We start from the raw sequence: 18636 nt of genomic DNA on the forward strand, positions 1-18636 counted from the left end.
CACAACACCCTAATTGTTATTACCATTCCAACTGTTCTGTTCTGTATCTGTTCCAGTCTAGTCTAGTCGTCTAGTACAGTCCAGTACAGTCCATCTTCCTACTCCTATTCCATTCTAATTATTTTTGTCAATGTCACTCCTAATTGTTGTTAACGTTCCCACTGTTTGTCAATGACTTCACCTGAAAAACAAGTGCCGAGCTGGATGCAAACATCTCTTCAAACTGAGGTCAGTTCCTCATTCATACAGGTGGTCCTTGACTTACAGCAGTTCATTTAGCGATCATTCAAAGTCACAGTTGCACTGAAAAATGTGACATGACCGGTTTTCACACTTATGACCATTGCAACATCCACACGGTCATGTGATCAAAATTCTGATGCTTGGCAACTGGCTCATATGTATGACAGTGGCAGAGTCCCAGGGTCACGTGATCCCCTTTTGCAATATTCAAGACTCCTTGGGATATCTGCTGCTTGGTTAGAGTTTTGCGTGCAAAAAAGGATACGCTGCATTACAAAATAATGCTACAGTCACAATTGCCCAAAACTCCCACTATGACTTTTTTTTTAAAAAAAAAAAGAGAGAGTGAGAGAGCAAAGTCAAGGGGGAAACCAGATTCACTTCACAACTTTGTTACTAACTTAACTGCAGTGATTCCCTTAACAACTGTGGCAAGAAAGGTAGTCAACTGGGGGCAAAATTCACTTCATAACTGTCTCACTTAGCAACGGAGAATTTTGGCTCAATTGTGTTCATAAGTCGAGGACCACCTGTACATGCAATACATTTTACGATGCAAATATAATCTCAATGTCACTTTAAAAAATAATTTAGAAGCAATGCATACATACTCTCCTGCTGAAAGCAAGCTCTGCTTTTCATCCTTCTTTATCCGTGGTCTTCCCAGTTTCACTTTGAGGGGAGAGGTTGGCGATTTCTGGGCTGCAGGTTGAATAAAGTGGGCAAAAAGTTCTGTCTGCTTTAGCAGGAATTCAAATCGTTTGGCTCGATCCGTTTTCTACAGCCCATACAAGAGAAGCAAAATAAGATAAGGTATGATTTACGAAAGCAAACATAGCGGGAAAGAGCGTTTGACTCTTCCTAATTAAAAATTACATTCTCTTCCAAACTTCTTCACTGCAAACCTGCGAGGAATGAAGAACGGGTTCTGCAAGACTTAAAAGAGTCCAGTTCAATGCAGAGATTAGGGAAAATATGCAGTCAGACAGTATGTGCATTAATTGCCCCTTTTAGCCCAACTGTGGTTTTTCTCAGGAAGGAAGAGTCTAAAATATAGACTATGATCTCAAAAAAGATAACCAAGATTGGAATCTCCATCCAGCTCCCAAATGGGCTCTAAGCGTTTTTAGTTGTAACTCTCTTTCCAACCTGGAATCATTTAACTCCAATCTCTATAAAGACTACAAACTCGCAACGTCATGTGATGTGTCACGACGTATCGTGACTTTTTTTCCATTGCCGGCTATGGGATGGGTGCGGTTTCGCCATGACGCATCCGGCCCACAGGCTGGCAGTTTGACACCCCTGCTATAAAGGAAGAGTAGCTAATAGCCATACATGATGAAGGGGATGAGATGTCAGTCCAAGACCCATGGAAGGTGCCCAGGCTCTAATGCACCTATCTTTCATGACAGATTGCTAAAAAAAAACCAGGCAGGGACAAAATTTTGCCTGAATCACATTCTCTGATTCGGACAACTTGGACATGATACTAAAATGAAATGACTAGTATTGATTCCTGATCATCTAAACCAGGAACCTGTTCGGCAATTTCAAAGGTTGTGGAAAGAGGGCAGCTCTGAAACTCTGCAAATATCCTGAACTAGGATCAGATTGCAAGGATATTCTGATTTAAGGACAACCATGCTGAGTATTAACAACTCCTCCGTTCCTCGCTGAAACATTTTATGCAAGAATTCTGGAGCATTGTCTAACAGAAGACTTGCAACACGGTGAAGTTCCAGAAGAATAAATCAGAGCCATAATTTTGTAAAAGAACTTTAAAGCAGCACAGAAGAAAGCCATCTATATTATTCAATATAAGCTGAGTGTTGCTCCCACTATGTCCTGTATCATCCAGATTCTAAAAAATATGAGATGTCCAAGTTCAAGAAGACAGCTCTGATATCTACAGCATGATATTAAGCCTGGATCCAGACTAAATCAATAATCATACATACATGTACATACTCTTAGCTGGGGGGAAATTCAACAACTCAGCATCCATTTTCAGTAAAATGTAAATTACACTTGATCCAAATTCTAAACAACAGAATTTATTTATCATTTAATCGTGATAATTTATTATTTTAATTTCAAACATTAATCTGGATCTAGCCCAATATTTCAGAAACACTGCTTCTGTAGTTTGACAATAGAGAACTATGAAATTAAATAAATACTACAGGTAATGTACAATTTTACCACACGAGGGCAACATAATCCATAACTTTTTGATGAATCCCAGAGGAAGAAACACCATTTTACATATCTATGTTTATTATAAACTTTATGTTTAGTCTGTTAAGTTCAAAATGTTCAAAAATATCTGATTAGTCACTATTTACTTGTTATATCTTTCTCCTTGTTAAAATCTATGGCAGAATCAAGCATTTAAGAATGAAGTTCAAAGCTAATTGCAGTAATTTCCAAACTTCCAAACCTAAAATAATCTCTAAGGTGCAGCAAACATAATCTAATCTTGGTAATTTGTATTTATGAAAACACATTGAATTCAATGGAGTTTACTCCCCAAAAATTACATATGGCCTTTTCAGGGAATCACAAATTCCAACTAAATCCCACCTAACAGAGGGATAGAATCAAGATCACATGAAATGTTAATAGCACTTTACAACGCCTTGGTAAGGCCACACTTGGAATACTGCATCCAGTTTTGGTCACCGCAATGTAAAAAAGATGTTGAGACTCTAGAAAGAGTGCAGAGAAGAGCAACAAAGATGATTGGGGGACTTGAGGCTGAAACATATAAGGAACGGTTGCTGGAATTGGGCATGTCTAGTTTAATGAAGAGAAGGACAAGGGGGGACATTATAGCAGTCTTCCAATATCTCAGAGGCTGCCCCAAAGAAGTGGGGGTCAAGCTATTCTCCAAAGCACCCGAAGGCAGGACAAGAAGCAACGGAACTAATCAAGGAGAGAAGCAACCTGGAACTAAGAAGATCCTGACAGAACAATTAACCAGTGGAACAACCTGCCTCCAGAAGTCATGAATGCTCCAACACTGGAAGTTTTTAAGAAGAGACTGGACAGCCATTTGTCTGAAATAGTATAGTTTCCTGCCTGAGCAGGGGGTTGGACTAGATGACCTCCAAGGTACCTTCCAACTATTATTATTATCATCATCATCATCTTTTGATGGTGAACAATAATCTATATATTGGCTCCTTGTTCATAAGAATTGTTTTAATTGTTTTAAAAAATTGAGTTGATTGCCACATCTAGGGGAAAAATGCAAGCTTACTACCATGGTGGATAATAATCAATGATTTTTTAAAAAATAAATTAAAAAACTCAAGATTTTTTATTTTTATCCAATTTATTTTAATGAAATGCTTTTGAAGTAAAAAATCTATCTATAGTTTTCTATTTAAGATACGTTAATAATTTACTTTATTCAGCATGAAATGGAGCTCAGTTATGTAGCATGAGGCTGTGTATTCTGCAATATTTACATTTTTTGGTAAACCCATTCAATGAATGTACTGCATTGATGCATTCACACAATTTCACAGTTACCATAAGATAAATCATTTTAAGAAAGCAGCCCAGAGAATTGAGTTTATAAATCACTAATGTATCAATGGGGGATGTGCCCTTGCAAACCTATTTTTTTCCCTTTACTTATTAAAGCGATGCTGTTATTATACCTTAATGCGCCTTTTAGCCTAGAGGCGCCACGTTTTATATTGAGATTTTATGGCTGACTGCACTACATTATTATTGCTTTTATTCTATGCTTGTACTGCACCAAGAAAAAAAGGCCCATAACACATAATACTTACTACCTTGAGACACCAAACACTAAAACTGTTCTTCCCAGGCTACTCACCGAGAAAAAGATTTAATACTTAAGCTGTAGAGAAAAACCATTCCAGAACCAAACGACATAAAGTCTGTCAGAAAATGTCACCTGGATTCTAAAGCATTAGCCTTTGGCACTGAAAGTTTAAAACCAAAGCTGTAATTATCTGTGGCCAGACTAACAGTAACTGCCTGCTGGAGACCAGGAGAGACACCAGGTTTTAAATCAACCTACAGTTAACCTTTTCAGGCCAAGAAACATATGGTCTCTTTAAAAAAAAAAACAGGACTCCTAACCCATCAAAGACAACAACCTGATTTCCACCAAGACAGCTTAATGCCTCCTCGGCTTGTATAAATGACCACAGTGGGACCTCTCCCTGACAAGCACGGTCTGGTCTGAAGCTAAAGGGCCTTGAGTAGGCACAACAAGCAGGTACATCCAAAGTAGGGGTAGGCAACATCTGAGGAACAGAGTGCAACTCAACCTCCCAACCTTTTGGAGCAAGGGTGTCAAATTGCTGGCCCACGAGCCGGATGTGTCACGTCAAAAAAGGATACGTTGCGACACATCATATGACATCGCGAGCTTGACACCCATGTTCTGGAGGGGGGGAAAGGAGAAAGTCACCTGTTAAGGGAATAATATCACAGGAAGAGGCATGACCATTTTTTTCAGTTCGAATCATCACTGAACGGGAACCATCGGTTAGATCATTTTAAAAGTGGACGTATAAATAAGGCGACTTCTTGTCAGTACAATTAAATTTAACAAAAGACACTGCAGGCAAAAAAAAAAAAGTCCAAGTAACAAATTTACCATTTTCTCTTCATATTCCGGATCAATTTCTTTTTCAGACTTAGTTGCCTTTGGCGGAAGTTTGAGTTGAAACGGAGGGTCATTTTTCTGTAAATAAAATGAAAAATTTCTAATCACAATATATTTAACAAAGAAAAAAAGACATGTTCCTTTTCCCAGCATAGTACAGATTAAAGCATGTTAAAATGGAACAGAGCAGTGGTTCTCAACCTTTTCTTCGTTACTGACTCCCTTTAAATACCTTTTGCGGTCATGGACCATAGCCACGGACCCCCAAAACGTAACTCAAGATTTAAATCGTAACATTTCTTCAAGCCTTCGCAGACCCCCTGTGATGACATCACGGCCACCCAAGGGTCCACGGACCACAGGTTGAGAACCACTGGAATAGAGAATTTATAATTAACATTGGTATATGTCCTCTATACTTCAGGGTTAAATAATGTGTTTTATCTTCATTGGCAACATTATATTATTTTTATATCCCTACCAAATTACCCTGATGGTTGTTCGGGAATGTAAATTCAGAGTCTCTATGAAAGAAGCTTACAATTACTAAAGCTTGTATTTCTATACAAATCCTTCCCAGCATGCATCTGGGGATAAGCAAGACTACTCTCTTTAAAAAGTCTTCAAAACTTGCAACCTTTTTTGTTGTTCCTCATAAGCAATAAAGATATTATAATAATTCCCTTTCACGAACTCCAGGAACCAGGAACGTGCCATTGAAACTAATAGGAAAAAAGCTATATCTTTACCCAGTTAACCTAGGGAAGTTACAAGCAGATGTCACTGTAGGCCTCCTTATATGCCTTTCAAAGAGAATTAAACAATATTATGGAGGAAAAAGTGTTTAATGGCTACTAGATATAATGGCTAGATCAACAAGAATAGAGCCTTTAGTATTAGAAGATAGATCAACACGGTACAAAATGCTTAGGGATCTGCATACAGCGGTACCTTGATACTCAACTGCTTTGAAACTCATCAAATTTGATACTCAATACATTTTGATGCAAAACCTTTGTCCCGTACTCATCGTATGTTTGGTACCCAGTGCACAAGCTAGAACCTATCGGTGTCGGCTACCTAGTGACTCACTACATTATTCCTTATGGGAAAAATGTGTTTGTTATTCATCATTATTGGTACTCCTTGCGCTTCCCAGAACCAATTAAAGCTGAACATCAAGATATCACTATACTTCTGTTTGGGAGCTTCACAGAGGCAGCTGTTTGACCAACGTGGGAACAGAATAACAGGCCTTTCGTCTGATCCAGCATGACTTTTTTTAGATTCTTATTAGAGTAAATTATAATTTAAACCTGTACATACAACCACCTTAACCACAGCTTTTCACAAACCCTTAGGAAGAATAACTGAGAATCAGGCGTGTTCCATGTCAATATCTATCTTCCTCAGCATAAACCATAAAGACTCTTAATTTCTGGACAATTCATTTTTATCAGCTGCATGAAGTATTATTATATGCAGAGTTTCAAAGATAAATACTAACAGAAATAGTACAGGATTATTTTTTTTTACTATCAGGTAAAGCAAACAACTAAAGGACATAGGGAAATTATACAAAACAGTGTATTGATATGCATTTTGGAGAAAAAGAGTACCTATTAAAGAAATTTGTATGTATGTATGTATGTATGTATGTATGTATGTATGTATGTATGTATAATGTGAAATTCTACTGTGTCCAACATAGCACACTCCCAAATAAATCTACTCGGTTTTGTGTTTCTACCATAAAAGTACTGTATTGCCAATTTGAACATTACTATGTATTAAAGTCATCATAAATGACCAGCATTTACTAAGCTTACTAGTAAAATATAAAGAACCTGTTAATAGTTACAGTTCACAATGTGTTTGGGCCTTTTTGACATTTCAAGGATTTTAAACCTCATTTTTAAAACAAGTCAGAGATATAATCTGTCACCTGAGAAGAATGATTTATCCTTAGAGTATACAAAGATACTACAATAAAACTATAATCTTATTTCACCCAATGCCACTTAACACATTAGGTGGACTGTAAAATTTTTGACCCTTGGTTCACAAATCACTGATTTTGTTACAAAAGACAAAGATTGGTCATTTCCATAGAGTATTTATGTATAAACGTATTGGTTTGTTTGTAACATTAGTAAATACATGAACAGATCAGTTAATGTATACCCATGTCAAGAGGATACAGGGAAAAATAGATAACTACAAATACTTTTGGTCAGCTTATTCCCGTTCAGTGTAATAAACAACAACAATAAATTCCTACCAGTGGAATAGGTTTGCTGCCAGATTACACACTGGCTTTGTTCAAACAATATCTGAACCCATGCTTAACTGAAATAGACTTTACTGAATTAGCCCACTTGGAACACTAAACCACAAATACACACGCTGGGTTTGAATTTACAGACAGGTAGGCAGGCATTTATTGCAAAACTAGTTTAAAAACCTGTGTAGCTTAGCAACTGGTTTCCAAGCTTCTGTAAAAAGCTGATGAGTGCAACTGACTAGCGGGGTATCCCCACCCCTCCCTCCCTCCCTCCTCCTCTCTTTCTCTCTCTTTTTTGTCTTAACACATAATCAAACAGCTTTTCTTAGACCTGTGGTGGCGAACCTATGGCACGTGTACCAGAGGTGGCACGCAGAGCCCTCTCTGTGGGCACGCGTGCCGTCACCCCAGTCCTAGTCCTTCAGCTGGGTTTTATAAAACCTTTTCACTTTAGGCCTCCACCGTCGTGTGCAAAAAAAAAAAGATTCAATCAATCAATCAATTTCAACTTCTCACAGGAAAAAAAAAGATCTCGCAAAGTTGGAATTGATTGATTGAACTTTTTAGTCCCAACCAGATCTCACAAAGTTGGAATTGACTGATTGAACTTTTTAGTCCCAACCAGTCTGCCATTACCACTACAGCCATGCCCACCCAATGGGCCACGCCCACCCAGACCCGACGATACATAAGTGGGTTTTGGGTTGTAGTTTGGGCACTCGCTCTCTAAAAGGTTCGCCATCACTGTCTTAGACTATCAGGAAAGCCATGCTGGGTCACATCAAAACCTATAGTAGCCAATGGCGTACAGACTATACCCTATAGCTGCCAATGAGTTTATCAGTCTGAGCCTAGGAGATCAGACCAGTGGAGGGATAAGCATTTTACATTAAGAGCAAAGAAATTCACATATGATCCTTCATTGGACCTGCAACTCATTGGACAAACTGAATCCCAGGTGCTATTGCAAAATTCTTCTTTTTTTCTCCTTCAGATGAAACATTTAGATGACAGAGAACACCGTTATGTCCTCCAATGGCTCGTAAATAACTACCCTTCATCATAAAACCATACTGTCTTCCTTTCTTTCACCACTCACCCTCTTCAAAAAAAAAGGCAATTATTTTTCAGAGGAGTGATGCTTCAAGGACTAAACATTGTTGCCTTGGAAACCAAGGACCACAACTGACTCTTGCCTTGCTCTTACCCATTTTGGTCTACGCCCGATGGTTCTCAAGCAAAGGCCATATGAGAGGATATTTCAAATGGGGGGTGGGGGTGGGGACACAAATTAAAAACATATCCTGGGGAGGGGGGCACGGCAGATGCCAAGGGAACCACAGAAAAGCAAAGGCTATTATACTGCAAGTACTGTCTTGCTGCTACCAGAAAATGCACCAGTGATCATCCCATGTTCCTATCTATCTGATTATTTATTTATTTAAATTTATTGGCCACTCAACTCCACTGGCTTCTGGGACCAGGATAGGTAAGCAACGGGGGGGGGGGGGGGGGGGGGAGGGAGAAACAAGGTCTGAAGGAAACCATGAGCAGAAAGTGATAGGGAAAATTCTGCTCTATACTACAATGCCTATCAGCCCCAGCAGATAAGACTTCCCAAAGTCATGCTACAAGGGATGATGGGGGTTGAAGTCCAACACATTCCAACCTCATTAGACTAATCATTGAGTGGAAATAATGGAAAGGCTGGTCCATGACAATCAGAGGGGCAGGGATGCAATCACAAACTGGGCTGACGGGAGGGGAAGAGTTAAAAGCAAAGAGTCCCTTGGTTTAAGTTTTTCTTCTGAGGGCCAGAGAGACAAGATCTTGTTCAATCCCTCGTAGTGGTTGTCACCCTTTCTGCCTTCCCATCCCAGTATCAATTATCCATATAGCAATCTACCAAGTACATGCGGTCCTTGACTCACAACCGTTTATTTAGCGACCGTTCAAAGTTACAACGGCACACTTGACGACCATTGCAGCATCCCCATTCAGATGCTTGGGAACTGACTCGTATTTACGACGGTTGCAGTGTCCCAGGGTCACGTGATTCCCCTTTTGCGACCTTCCGACAAGCAAAGTCAATGGGGAAGCCAGATTCACTTAATCAAACGTGTTACTAATTTTAACAACTGCAGCAATTCACTTAACAATTGGGGCAAGAAAAGACGTAAAAGAATTATTTGATGATCCAAATGCACTGACTTGGAAAGTCAGTTGGCAAAGAAAGAAAGCTAGAGTAAGACTGAAGGAAGCAGAAGCTTTGACCTATTAGAGGGGATGCTATATTATTATTATTAATTAAGGGACGCGGTGGCTCAGTGGGTTAGGATGCCGAGCTTGTCGAACAGAAGGTTGGCAGTTTGGCGGGTCGAATCCCGAGTGCCGCGTAACAGAGTGAGCGCCTGTCACTCGTCCCAGCTTCTGCCAACCTAGCAGTTTGAAAGCACGTAAAAATGCAAGTAGAAAAATAGGGACCACTACGGTGGGAAGGTAACAGCGTTCCGTGCGCCTTTGGCATCTAATCATGCCGGCCACATGACCACGGAGACATCCTCGGACAAGCGCTGGCTCTTTGGCTTTGAAACGGAGATGAGCACCGGCACCTAGAGTTGGAAACAACTAGCACGCATGTGCGGGGGAACCTTTACCTTTACCTATATTATTAATTAGAGGTTTAATATGGTTAAGAATAGATTGTTAGAAATAGAAGTATTATTATAACTAGATAGTTAGGATTTGTAATCAGAATATTGTATCTTGGTATGAAAAGGAAAATAAGAATATGTTAAGAACTTTGAATAAGGGATGCTTTTAGTTGCCCAAATACAACTGGTTTTGACATTATAAATGATTGGGATACTTTGAACATGCATGGGAAATTAAAACTGAAAAAAGCGAAAATAGGATATGGATTAAATAAGTGGAAATTGAGTGCAAATGCAATAAAGACACGCTTTGGTTAGATAAGATATTTTAAATTGATATTATTGATATCATTAGAAAAATGTAACAAATGTTGACATGCAATTTTATGTTTGCTAACAATAATAAGAATTGTATTTGCTTTAATGCGGAAAAATGGTTATTGCCAGAAGAAGAGAGGATGGACTGGCGGGTGTAACCTTTATTTTTTTAAAAAGACATAAAATGGGGCAAAACTCACTTAAATGTCTCACTTAGCAACCTAAAAGTCTGGGCTCAACTGTGTAAGTCGAGGACTACCCGGTATCAGATCAACCTTCACGAGAACCACCTAGTTCAGCCGGGTGTCAGGGAAAGAAAGTATCTCTGTGGTCCAACCTAAACATGATTTTTGGGGGTGCCTCCGTGCAGAGCTTGTGGGTGGTTTGTGTTTGTTCGTTTTCAAATAGCAATGTGGGGGATTTGCTCCTGCCTTCTCCATATACATTTCCAACACGTTATGCAAAGGCTCCATTGGGGGAAGAGGGAGGAGGAAAGAGGAGCACCAGCAGCAAGAGGGATGGATTCAGTTCATTCAAAGACCTGAAAGAACAAGTTTGGGCCAGATTGTCATGGCGATAATGATGACCAGCAGCAAGGTGGACAGATTCAGTTACAATGCATTGGAAGAGCTGAAGGACCAGTTTAAGGACAGTGGAGGTTTTTAAGAAGAGACTGGACAGCCATTTGCCTGAAATGGTATAAGGTTTCCTGTCTGAGCAGGGGTTTGGACTAGATGACCTCCAAGGTCCCTTCCAACTTCTTCTTCTTCTTCTTCTTCTTCTTCTTCTTCTTCTTCTTCTTCTTCTTCTTCTTCTTCTTCTTCTTCTTCTTCTTATTATTATTATTATTATTATTATTATTATTATTATTATTATTATTATTATTATCAAATTCTACCTATAAGATAGCTAGGAGTCGAAAATGACCTGACAGAACCTAATCAGAGAATGATCCAAGGCCTGAAGACTAAAACCTATGAAGAACGGCTGCAGGACGTGTGTTTGGCTAGTCTAAAGAAAAGAAGAAATAGGGGAGACATTATAGCAGTGTTCCAGTATTTGAGGGGCTGCCACAAAGAAGAGGGAGTCAAAACTATTCTGCAAAGCACCAGAGGGCAGGATGAGAAACAATGGTTGGAAATTGACCAAAGAAAGAAGCAACCTGGAATTAAGGAGAAACTTCCTAACAGTGAGGACAATTAATCAGTGGAACAGCTTGCCTCCAGAAATAGTGGGCGCTCCATCACTGGAGATTTTTAAGAAGAGATTAGATAGTCACCTGTCTAACTTGGTATAGGTTCTGCTTGAGCAGGGGGCTGGACTAGAAGACCTCCAAGGTCCCTCTATTCTTATTCTATTCTAATCTATCAATCAATCCATCCATCAAATATTTCCAGATGTCTTTTCTTCTCCCAAGTCTGACCTCCAGAGGCGAGTAATGAAGGAGAGAAGCAACCTTAGAACTAAGGAGAAATTTCCTGACAGTGAGAACAATTAAATCAGTGGAACAACCTGCCTCCAGAAGTGGTAAATGCTCCAACACTGGAAGCTTTAAAGAAGAGACTGGACAGCTGCTTGTCTGAAATGGTATAGGGTTTCCTGCCTGAGCAGGGGGTTGGACTAGATGACCTCCAAGGTACCTTGCAACTCTGTTATTCTGTTCCTCTGATCTCCTCGTGGTCCCCCATCCAAGCCCGAACCTGCCACTAGGCTTCTGTCTGCAAAGCCCGGCCAGACGGCGCTCGCCCGCCAGTCAGCCGACCCAAAAGGCCCAGGGAAGGGAAGGGGCCCAGGACGAAGACAGAAGCCAAAGCCGATGGAGAGCTACCCGGTTGCCGGGGCGACAAGGCGAGGCCCTCCCCCGCCGCTTCTCCCTCCACCCCCCCACCCGCAACCGGGTCCTACCTCGTCCTCGACGGACTCCTGCGAGAAGGCGGCCGAGGTCGAGGGCTCCTCTTCGCCGCCCGACAGCCCCGGGCTGGCCGAGGCCGGCGTGGAAGCGGGCTCTGCAGCGGCCCCGGCGTCCATTTTGGGCCGGCAACGGGAGGCGCGACGCAGAGTGAAAGGGACTCCCGCTCGCCCCAAACATCGCGAGAGCTGAACGCGCAGGCGCAGTTCGGAAACCTAGGGGGCGGGGAAGCCTGGGCCACGCCTCCTGGGCGGGGCTCCGCGACAGCGCCAAGAAGGGAGCGCCCGGCGTTCGTTTGTTGCCCGCTGGAGGCAGCCGGTCCTCGCGTTAAAGCGGTTTTTCTCGTGAAAATGGGTCAATCTGAGAAGGTTTCCCTGGACAAGGGTCCTTCCTTACTTCGGCTAAGTCAGGGGTCTTCAAAATTGGCCCTTTTAAGACTTGTGGACTTCGACTCCCAGAATTCCTCAGCCAGTGTGCCTAGCTTGAGGAATTCTGGGAGTCGAAGTCCACAAGTCATAAAAGGGCCAAGTTTGAAGATCCCTGGGCTAAGTCTTGGCTGGCCCGGGAGCTGCTAAAGCTAAGCAAGGTTGGAGAGGAGACCACGCGGAGAGCCGGGGAAGCAAGTTGTTCCAGATGGGGGGTGCCCCGATTTGATTCCAAAACTGGAGAAGAAGAGCGAATCCAAGATGCACCAGTTATCTCTTTCGTTTAAGCTGACTGGGGACTTCTGGGAATTGTAGTCCACACGGCTTATTAAAGTTTGAGAACTTTGAGGAACGCTGCCTTAAACCCAAAGGAAAGAAACCGCATTAAGATCTAAAATAAGCATCTGTTCAGCAGCTCCAGTGGCTTGTAAACCACGGCTTGAGTGAAGTGTGAATTGGTCCACCAAGACTTCCTCAGCCAGTTAAGGTGAAAAACAGAGCTTAACTTAGTACAAAGTCTCTCCTTTTTTTCAGCTTTTGGCGTATTTGGCAAAAGTCGGTTTGCGCTGAAAAGCGGAGCTTTGAAATATATCAGCCCGACAAAAGATGCTGAGTTTAGAATCTGGACTCTTACATTTATTTCCTAAGCAAATGTCTTATTCAAAAGAAGTTATTCACAAGTCCCTTCTGAAATGCAGTTGTTCTCCAAATCACAGAAGCGTGGCTGGATACAGTGGTGCATATTTCACATACCAAACAGAATTCAGTCTAGACGAGTGGGACTTATAACAAAATTCCTTCGGCTGGGAAGGGCACCTCCATCCATTTTTCCAATTCCTCCCATTCATTCCTAATAATCGCTCAGCTTTCTCTGGATGCTGAATCACTCAAATTCTCAATGGATTCGTTTTAGATTTTTCCCCACTCTCTGTTTTTGTTGTTGTTGTTGTTTTACAAACCTTTTAAAATACCCTCAAGCCTTTTGATGGGTATTTTACTGGGTGGCACTGTCACTCTTCTCAGCCCAACCCAGCTCACAAGAGTTGTTGTGGGGAAAATAAGAGGGGAAGGGGAAGGAGTGACTAAAAATGAAACTTGAGCTGGCCACGAACAAGGACTGTGTAATCAGAGTGACCCTTTGAGAGCTGTATGCAACGAAATTTCATTTTGATGTATGCCGATTGGTGTACATTCAAAGCGACAATAAAGTAGTTACTATTATTATCATTATCATTATTAGTATTATTTATACATTGGACATAAACCCCAGTCAACCGAACATTCAAACTGACCGGCGCTGATGCTTGACATGGGTTGCTGCCAGCATCCTAGGTATCAACCAGGTACCTCCTTAAAATGTCTGTCAGGGAAATAAATCAATAATTCCCTATCAGAGGGCGATGAACCGTGGTTCATTTGACGCATGGTAAACATCAGGTAAAAATAAAGAAAACCGAGGCAGTTGTTGTTGTTGTTGTTATACACCTTCTGAAGAGAAACCTCTTCTTGCATAAAAGCGTTCAGATGTGGTGACCCACCGCCATCCCTCAAACCTATGCAATAATACGTTTGTTTGGTATTATAAGCCCTCTGGAATCTCCATGGCTTATGAAAAAGGCAGGGCAACTATGAAAAAGTAGGGAGTTGCAGAATAAAAATGAAATAAAATAAAGGTTGTAAAATCACGTGCCATAATGTTTATGTCAGATGCCCTCTGAAGACCCCAGTCCTCCCTCAATTCAGTTCGCATAAATATTCTTATGTGAACTTTTCCTTAACCTTCTTCGTAAATCTGGAGGCAATCTAATAATAATAATAAATAATAATAAACCTTTATTGTCAAAGTACAACATGTGTACATTGAGATTAGCTGAGCCTCCCCCCCCCCATGCTCTCTCCCCCCAACACACAGTGACAACAAACCCTCCATCCTACCACACCATGTGAACCAACTACAACCTAGCGCTGATGGGGGGACGTGTCCTTATTTCCATAGGGGTCTGTCTCTGAAACTCCAGGGTCTGTCTTTTCTGTGGAGGATGGGGGTTGGAGTCCTGAGCTGTTGGACGTTTCTAGTCGGGATTTTTTTTAAAAAAAAAATCAGCACTACTGACCGCTAGGTGGCAGCACTTGGCCAAAAACATAGTAGATCTAACCACCCATTGATAGCCAGAAATATATCAATTTAAAGGGAATTATACCAAGTTATAGAACCAGTCCTAGTTATTTCAATCTTCAGAGTTACAATATCTGGGGAAAGAAAATTTTGTAAAGTAGTCCTCAACTTACGACAGTACATTGAGTGACCACTTGAAATTACCACACCACTGGAAAAAGTCACTTAAGACCATTTTTCACCCTTCACCACCAGTCTGCAGCATCCCCACGACCACCTGATCCAAATTCAGAGGCTTGGCAAACGACTCACCTTTATGGCCATCATGTGATCCCCTTTTGCGTCCTTCTGGCAAGCGAAGTCGGGGGGGAGCCATACTCCTTTTAACAACCGCATTGCCAATTGGAACAAACTGCAGGGGTTCGCTTAAGAACGGTGGCCAGGAAGGTCGTCAAATGGGGCCAAACTCACTTGACAAACCTCTGGCCGAGCAAAAAAAAGTTTTTAAACAATGTTGGGCTCAGTTGTGGTCATAAGGGATAGCCTTGGTAGAGCAGGGGGCTAATGCCTCCTTAAGTAACACCAGCTGCCTGCAATCAGTGCAGGTTCGAGTCCCACCAGGCTCAAGGTTGACTCAGCCTTCCATCCTTCCGAGGTAGGTAAAATGAGGACCCAGATTGTTGGGGGCAATTAAGCTGACTTTGTAATAATGCCGCTTGGGGTGTGTGTGAAAGCCCTAACAAGCAGGCATATACATAGAATGAAGGCTACTGCTAAGCCTGTAAGCCGCCCTGAGTCTTCGGAGAAGGGTGGGATATAAATGGAATTAAAATAAAAAATAAAAAATCCCACCAGGCTCAAGGTTGACTCAGCCTTCCATCCTTCCCAGGTAGGTAAAATGAGGACCCAGATTGTTGGGGGCAATTAAGCTGACTTTGTAATAATGCCGCTTGGGGGGGGTGTGAAAGCCCTAACAAGCAGGCATATACATAGAATGAAGGCTACTGCTAAGCTTGTAAGCCGCCCTGAGTCTTCGGAGAAGGGCGGGATCTAAATGGAATGAAAATAAAAAAAAAATAAAAGAAATAAAAATAAAGAAGTCGAGGACTTACCTGCGTTTCACTCTCCGACTGGGCTGCTCCTGGTCTGTTGGGTCCAACGACGACCTAAAGATTTTTTTATTTTATTTTTTATTTTAATTCTATTTATATCCCGCCCTTCTCCGAAGACTCAGGGCGGCTTACAAGCTTAGCAGTAGCCTTCCTTCTGTGTATATGCCTGCTTATTAGGGATTTCACACCCCCCCCCCAAGCGGCATTATCATTACAAAGTCAGCTTAATTGCCCCCAACAATCTGGGTCCTCATTTTACCTACCTGGGAAGGATGGAAGGCTGAGTCAACCTTGAGCCTGGTGGGACTCGAACCTGCACTAATGGCAGGCAGCTGGTGTTACTTAAGGAGGCCTTAGCCCACTGCTCCACCAAGGCTCAGTATGATGTAAGATGTGGACAGGATTCGCACCTCGAGCTCCGAGAAGGGCGGGGGGGGGGAGGAAAATAGGGGAGGTTGTGCTAGCGCCCCCTAGCGGCCGTGCCCCTTCTTCTGCTCATCCAGGCCGGGTTTTCCCTCTCCTCCGGGCGGTGCTCGGGGGATCCAGGCCGGGTTTTGGCACCTCTGCCACGGAGCGCCGGGTCAGCCGCGGGCAAAGGGCCGGGCTGGCTGGCTGGCGGGCTGGCTGGCTGGCAGGGCGCGTCGCTGGGAAGCGCTGGCGGCAGCAGCAGCTGCTGGTTGCCTTCCTTCTCCCAGGGCAGGAGCGGGACGCGGGACTCCTGCTGCCGACCGACCCCCGCAGGTAGGAGCCGGGCAGGGGTCCGGTGGGATGTTGCAAAGGGAGCCGGACGGGACTCGGCTCGCCTGCTGGAACCCGGACCCGCGTTCCGATCTCCAGCCGGGCTTTCCTCTCTCGCCCTTTCTTGCTTTCTGCTCCGGATCCTGCCCTGCTTTGAATGAATGCCCTGGGGCTGCGTTCGCACGACCCGACCGGCGAGTTTAGCCAACTCTGCCCGGGTCCTGACTTGAGCGCCACCCATGCCCAGGATTGCTGCGGGGCACGGCACGCTTCCCGAGTCCGTGACTTGCGGGACAAAAGGTCGTGCGAGCGGACCCTGGGATTGGGAATTCCGGCTTCTGAATCGGCGGTGACCCGGGGTGGAGCACCTGCCTCCATTTCGGAGCTCCGGGGGGGTGTCCGATAGTTGAGTTTTTCTCCCTCTTCTGGCTTTGCCCGGGTTACGTCGAGCCCTAACTAAGACCCGAGTTGGCTCCCCCGGTGAAGCTCGCTGTGTTCCGAGAAAGCAACCTGTTGATTTCAGGCCGTGCGGGAGAGAAAGCCGTGGCTGTCCGAATGTATTTGTGTGTTTGATTCTAAACCACCCACTCAATTCAAATCTCTGGAGCTAATTCTTTGGAATTATATCCCAAGTGCGTGGGGACTTAGAGGAGAAGAATGGGAAAATCAAAATGATTTTATCGTATGATTGCAAAAAAAAAAAGAATTTTGCAACCTCGGAAGGACGTTCTTTTCCATCTGACACAAAATGGTCCAAAATGTTTTGTTCTTTCACTTACATTTAAGCAAGCGCTTTACGATCTCGACTCTTGCCTTGAGGAACATTTAGAAGTGTTGACTGTGGACATATGTCGGTGTATGATTCCTCTCTCTCTCTCTCTCTCTCTCTCCTTCCTTCCTTCCTTCCTTCTTCTTTCTTTCTCTTTCTTTCTTTCTTTCTTTCTTTCTTTCTTTCTTTCTTTCTTTCCTTCCTTACTTTCTTCCTTCTTTCTTTCTTCTTTCTTTCTTTCTTTCCTTTCTGAAGGAGTGTCTAAGGAAAGCCATTAAAAAAATTACACATTGATCTTTCAATACTTCATATACGTACACACGACTTCTTTTGATTAGTAGAAAAGGAATGTGCGTTTGTGTAAAGAGAGTTCCCCTTTGTTTTCGTTTTATTTTTAAAGTATGGTTTTATTGAATAAGCCGTTATTGCTTGAGGGTCACACAGCCTGCTAAGCCAAAAACCACCAAGCAAATTACACTGTGGTTTAACATCATACGGGAATCAAGCTACTTTCTGGCCCCCTAAGTCACAATTCCCTGTAATTAAACCATCAGAGAAACAGGATCATTTGCGGTAACTTGCCTGGGATGGTGACCTGAGTTCCTTTGATGCCTTCCCAGGGATCTTGAGCATATTTTACCCAGCTATGTGCGACAGTCACCCGGGAAATGGACAAGGGACATCAGGATTAATGGGTGCTGTGATTGAGCTTTCTTGCAAAAAATAGCAACCCAGCCCTCACTTTCACCAAAGGCATTGCTGAATAAAATAGATCCTGGAATGCACCAAGAGACGTCGCCCCATCAGTTTCTTCTGGGGGGGGGAAAGAAAAAAGAAAAAAAAGAAAAGAAAAGAAAAAGTGGTTTGGGATTAACAGATAAAGAGTGAAGGGATATTTTGTTAGCTATTTCCTGACTTTTTCTGCAAGAGCCCAGGGTAGCTTCTCCCAAAGCCGCCCTTCCTTTTTTTATTGTAAGAAGTCCAGGCTATGAGATGGTTCTCTGGAGAAAGATTACAGACTCCAAAGTTGTCTGCTCAATTTTCATGGCTGAGGGTACATTTACACCTGGGCCTCTACACCCCTCAGCCAACACTTTAACCCAAGGGTCCCCAAGCTTGGCCACTTTTAAGACCTGTGAACTTCGACTCCCATGCTGGCTGGGGAATTCTGGGAGTTGAAGTCCACAGGTCTTAAAGTGGCCAAGCTTGGGGTAAAGGTAAAGGTTCCCCCGCACATGCGTGCTAGTCGTTTCCAACTCTAGGGGCTGGTGCTCATCTCTGTTTCAAATCCAAGGAGCTAGTGCTTGTCCGAGGACGTCTCCGTGGTCATGTGGCCGGCATGACTAGACGCCAAAGGTGCACGGAGCGCTGTTACCTTCCCACTGGAGTGGTCCCTATTTTTCTACTTGCATTT

General features: G+C 42.9%; 2 protein-coding genes across 5 annotated transcripts in view; one reads left to right on the plus strand and one right to left on the minus strand.

The window, feature by feature from the left end:
* Positions 1 to 12242, minus strand: part of SMARCA1 (SNF2 related chromatin remodeling ATPase 1) — a 51018-nt gene extending 38776 nt beyond the window's left edge. The window contains exons 1-3 of the mRNA XM_083372199.1: positions 12059 to 12242; positions 4889 to 4975; positions 855 to 1021 (exon numbers count right to left, since the gene is read on the minus strand). Of these exons, the coding sequence (XP_083228325.1) occupies positions 855 to 1021; positions 4889 to 4975; positions 12059 to 12181 (377 nt within the window). The 5' untranslated portion in view covers positions 12182 to 12242. The remainder of the gene's footprint in view (positions 1 to 854; positions 1022 to 4888; positions 4976 to 12058) is intronic.
* Positions 12243 to 16232: 3990 nt separating this feature from the next.
* The window catches only part of LOC310646029 (synaptotagmin-like protein 2), a 49823-nt gene continuing 47419 nt past the window's right edge, over positions 16233 to 18636 (plus strand). For 3 of the 4 annotated variants that reach the window (XM_083372200.1, XM_083372203.1, XM_083372202.1), the window contains exon 1: positions 16233 to 16456. The gene's annotated coding sequence lies outside the window, so the exon portion shown is untranslated. The remainder of the gene's footprint in view (positions 16457 to 18636) is intronic. The other variant, XM_083372201.1, reaches the window with a different exon arrangement.

Source organism: Vipera ursinii (genome assembly GCF_947247035.1).
Source record: "Vipera ursinii genome assembly, chromosome: 12".
Lineage (NCBI taxonomy): Eukaryota > Metazoa > Chordata > Lepidosauria > Squamata > Viperidae > Vipera > Vipera ursinii.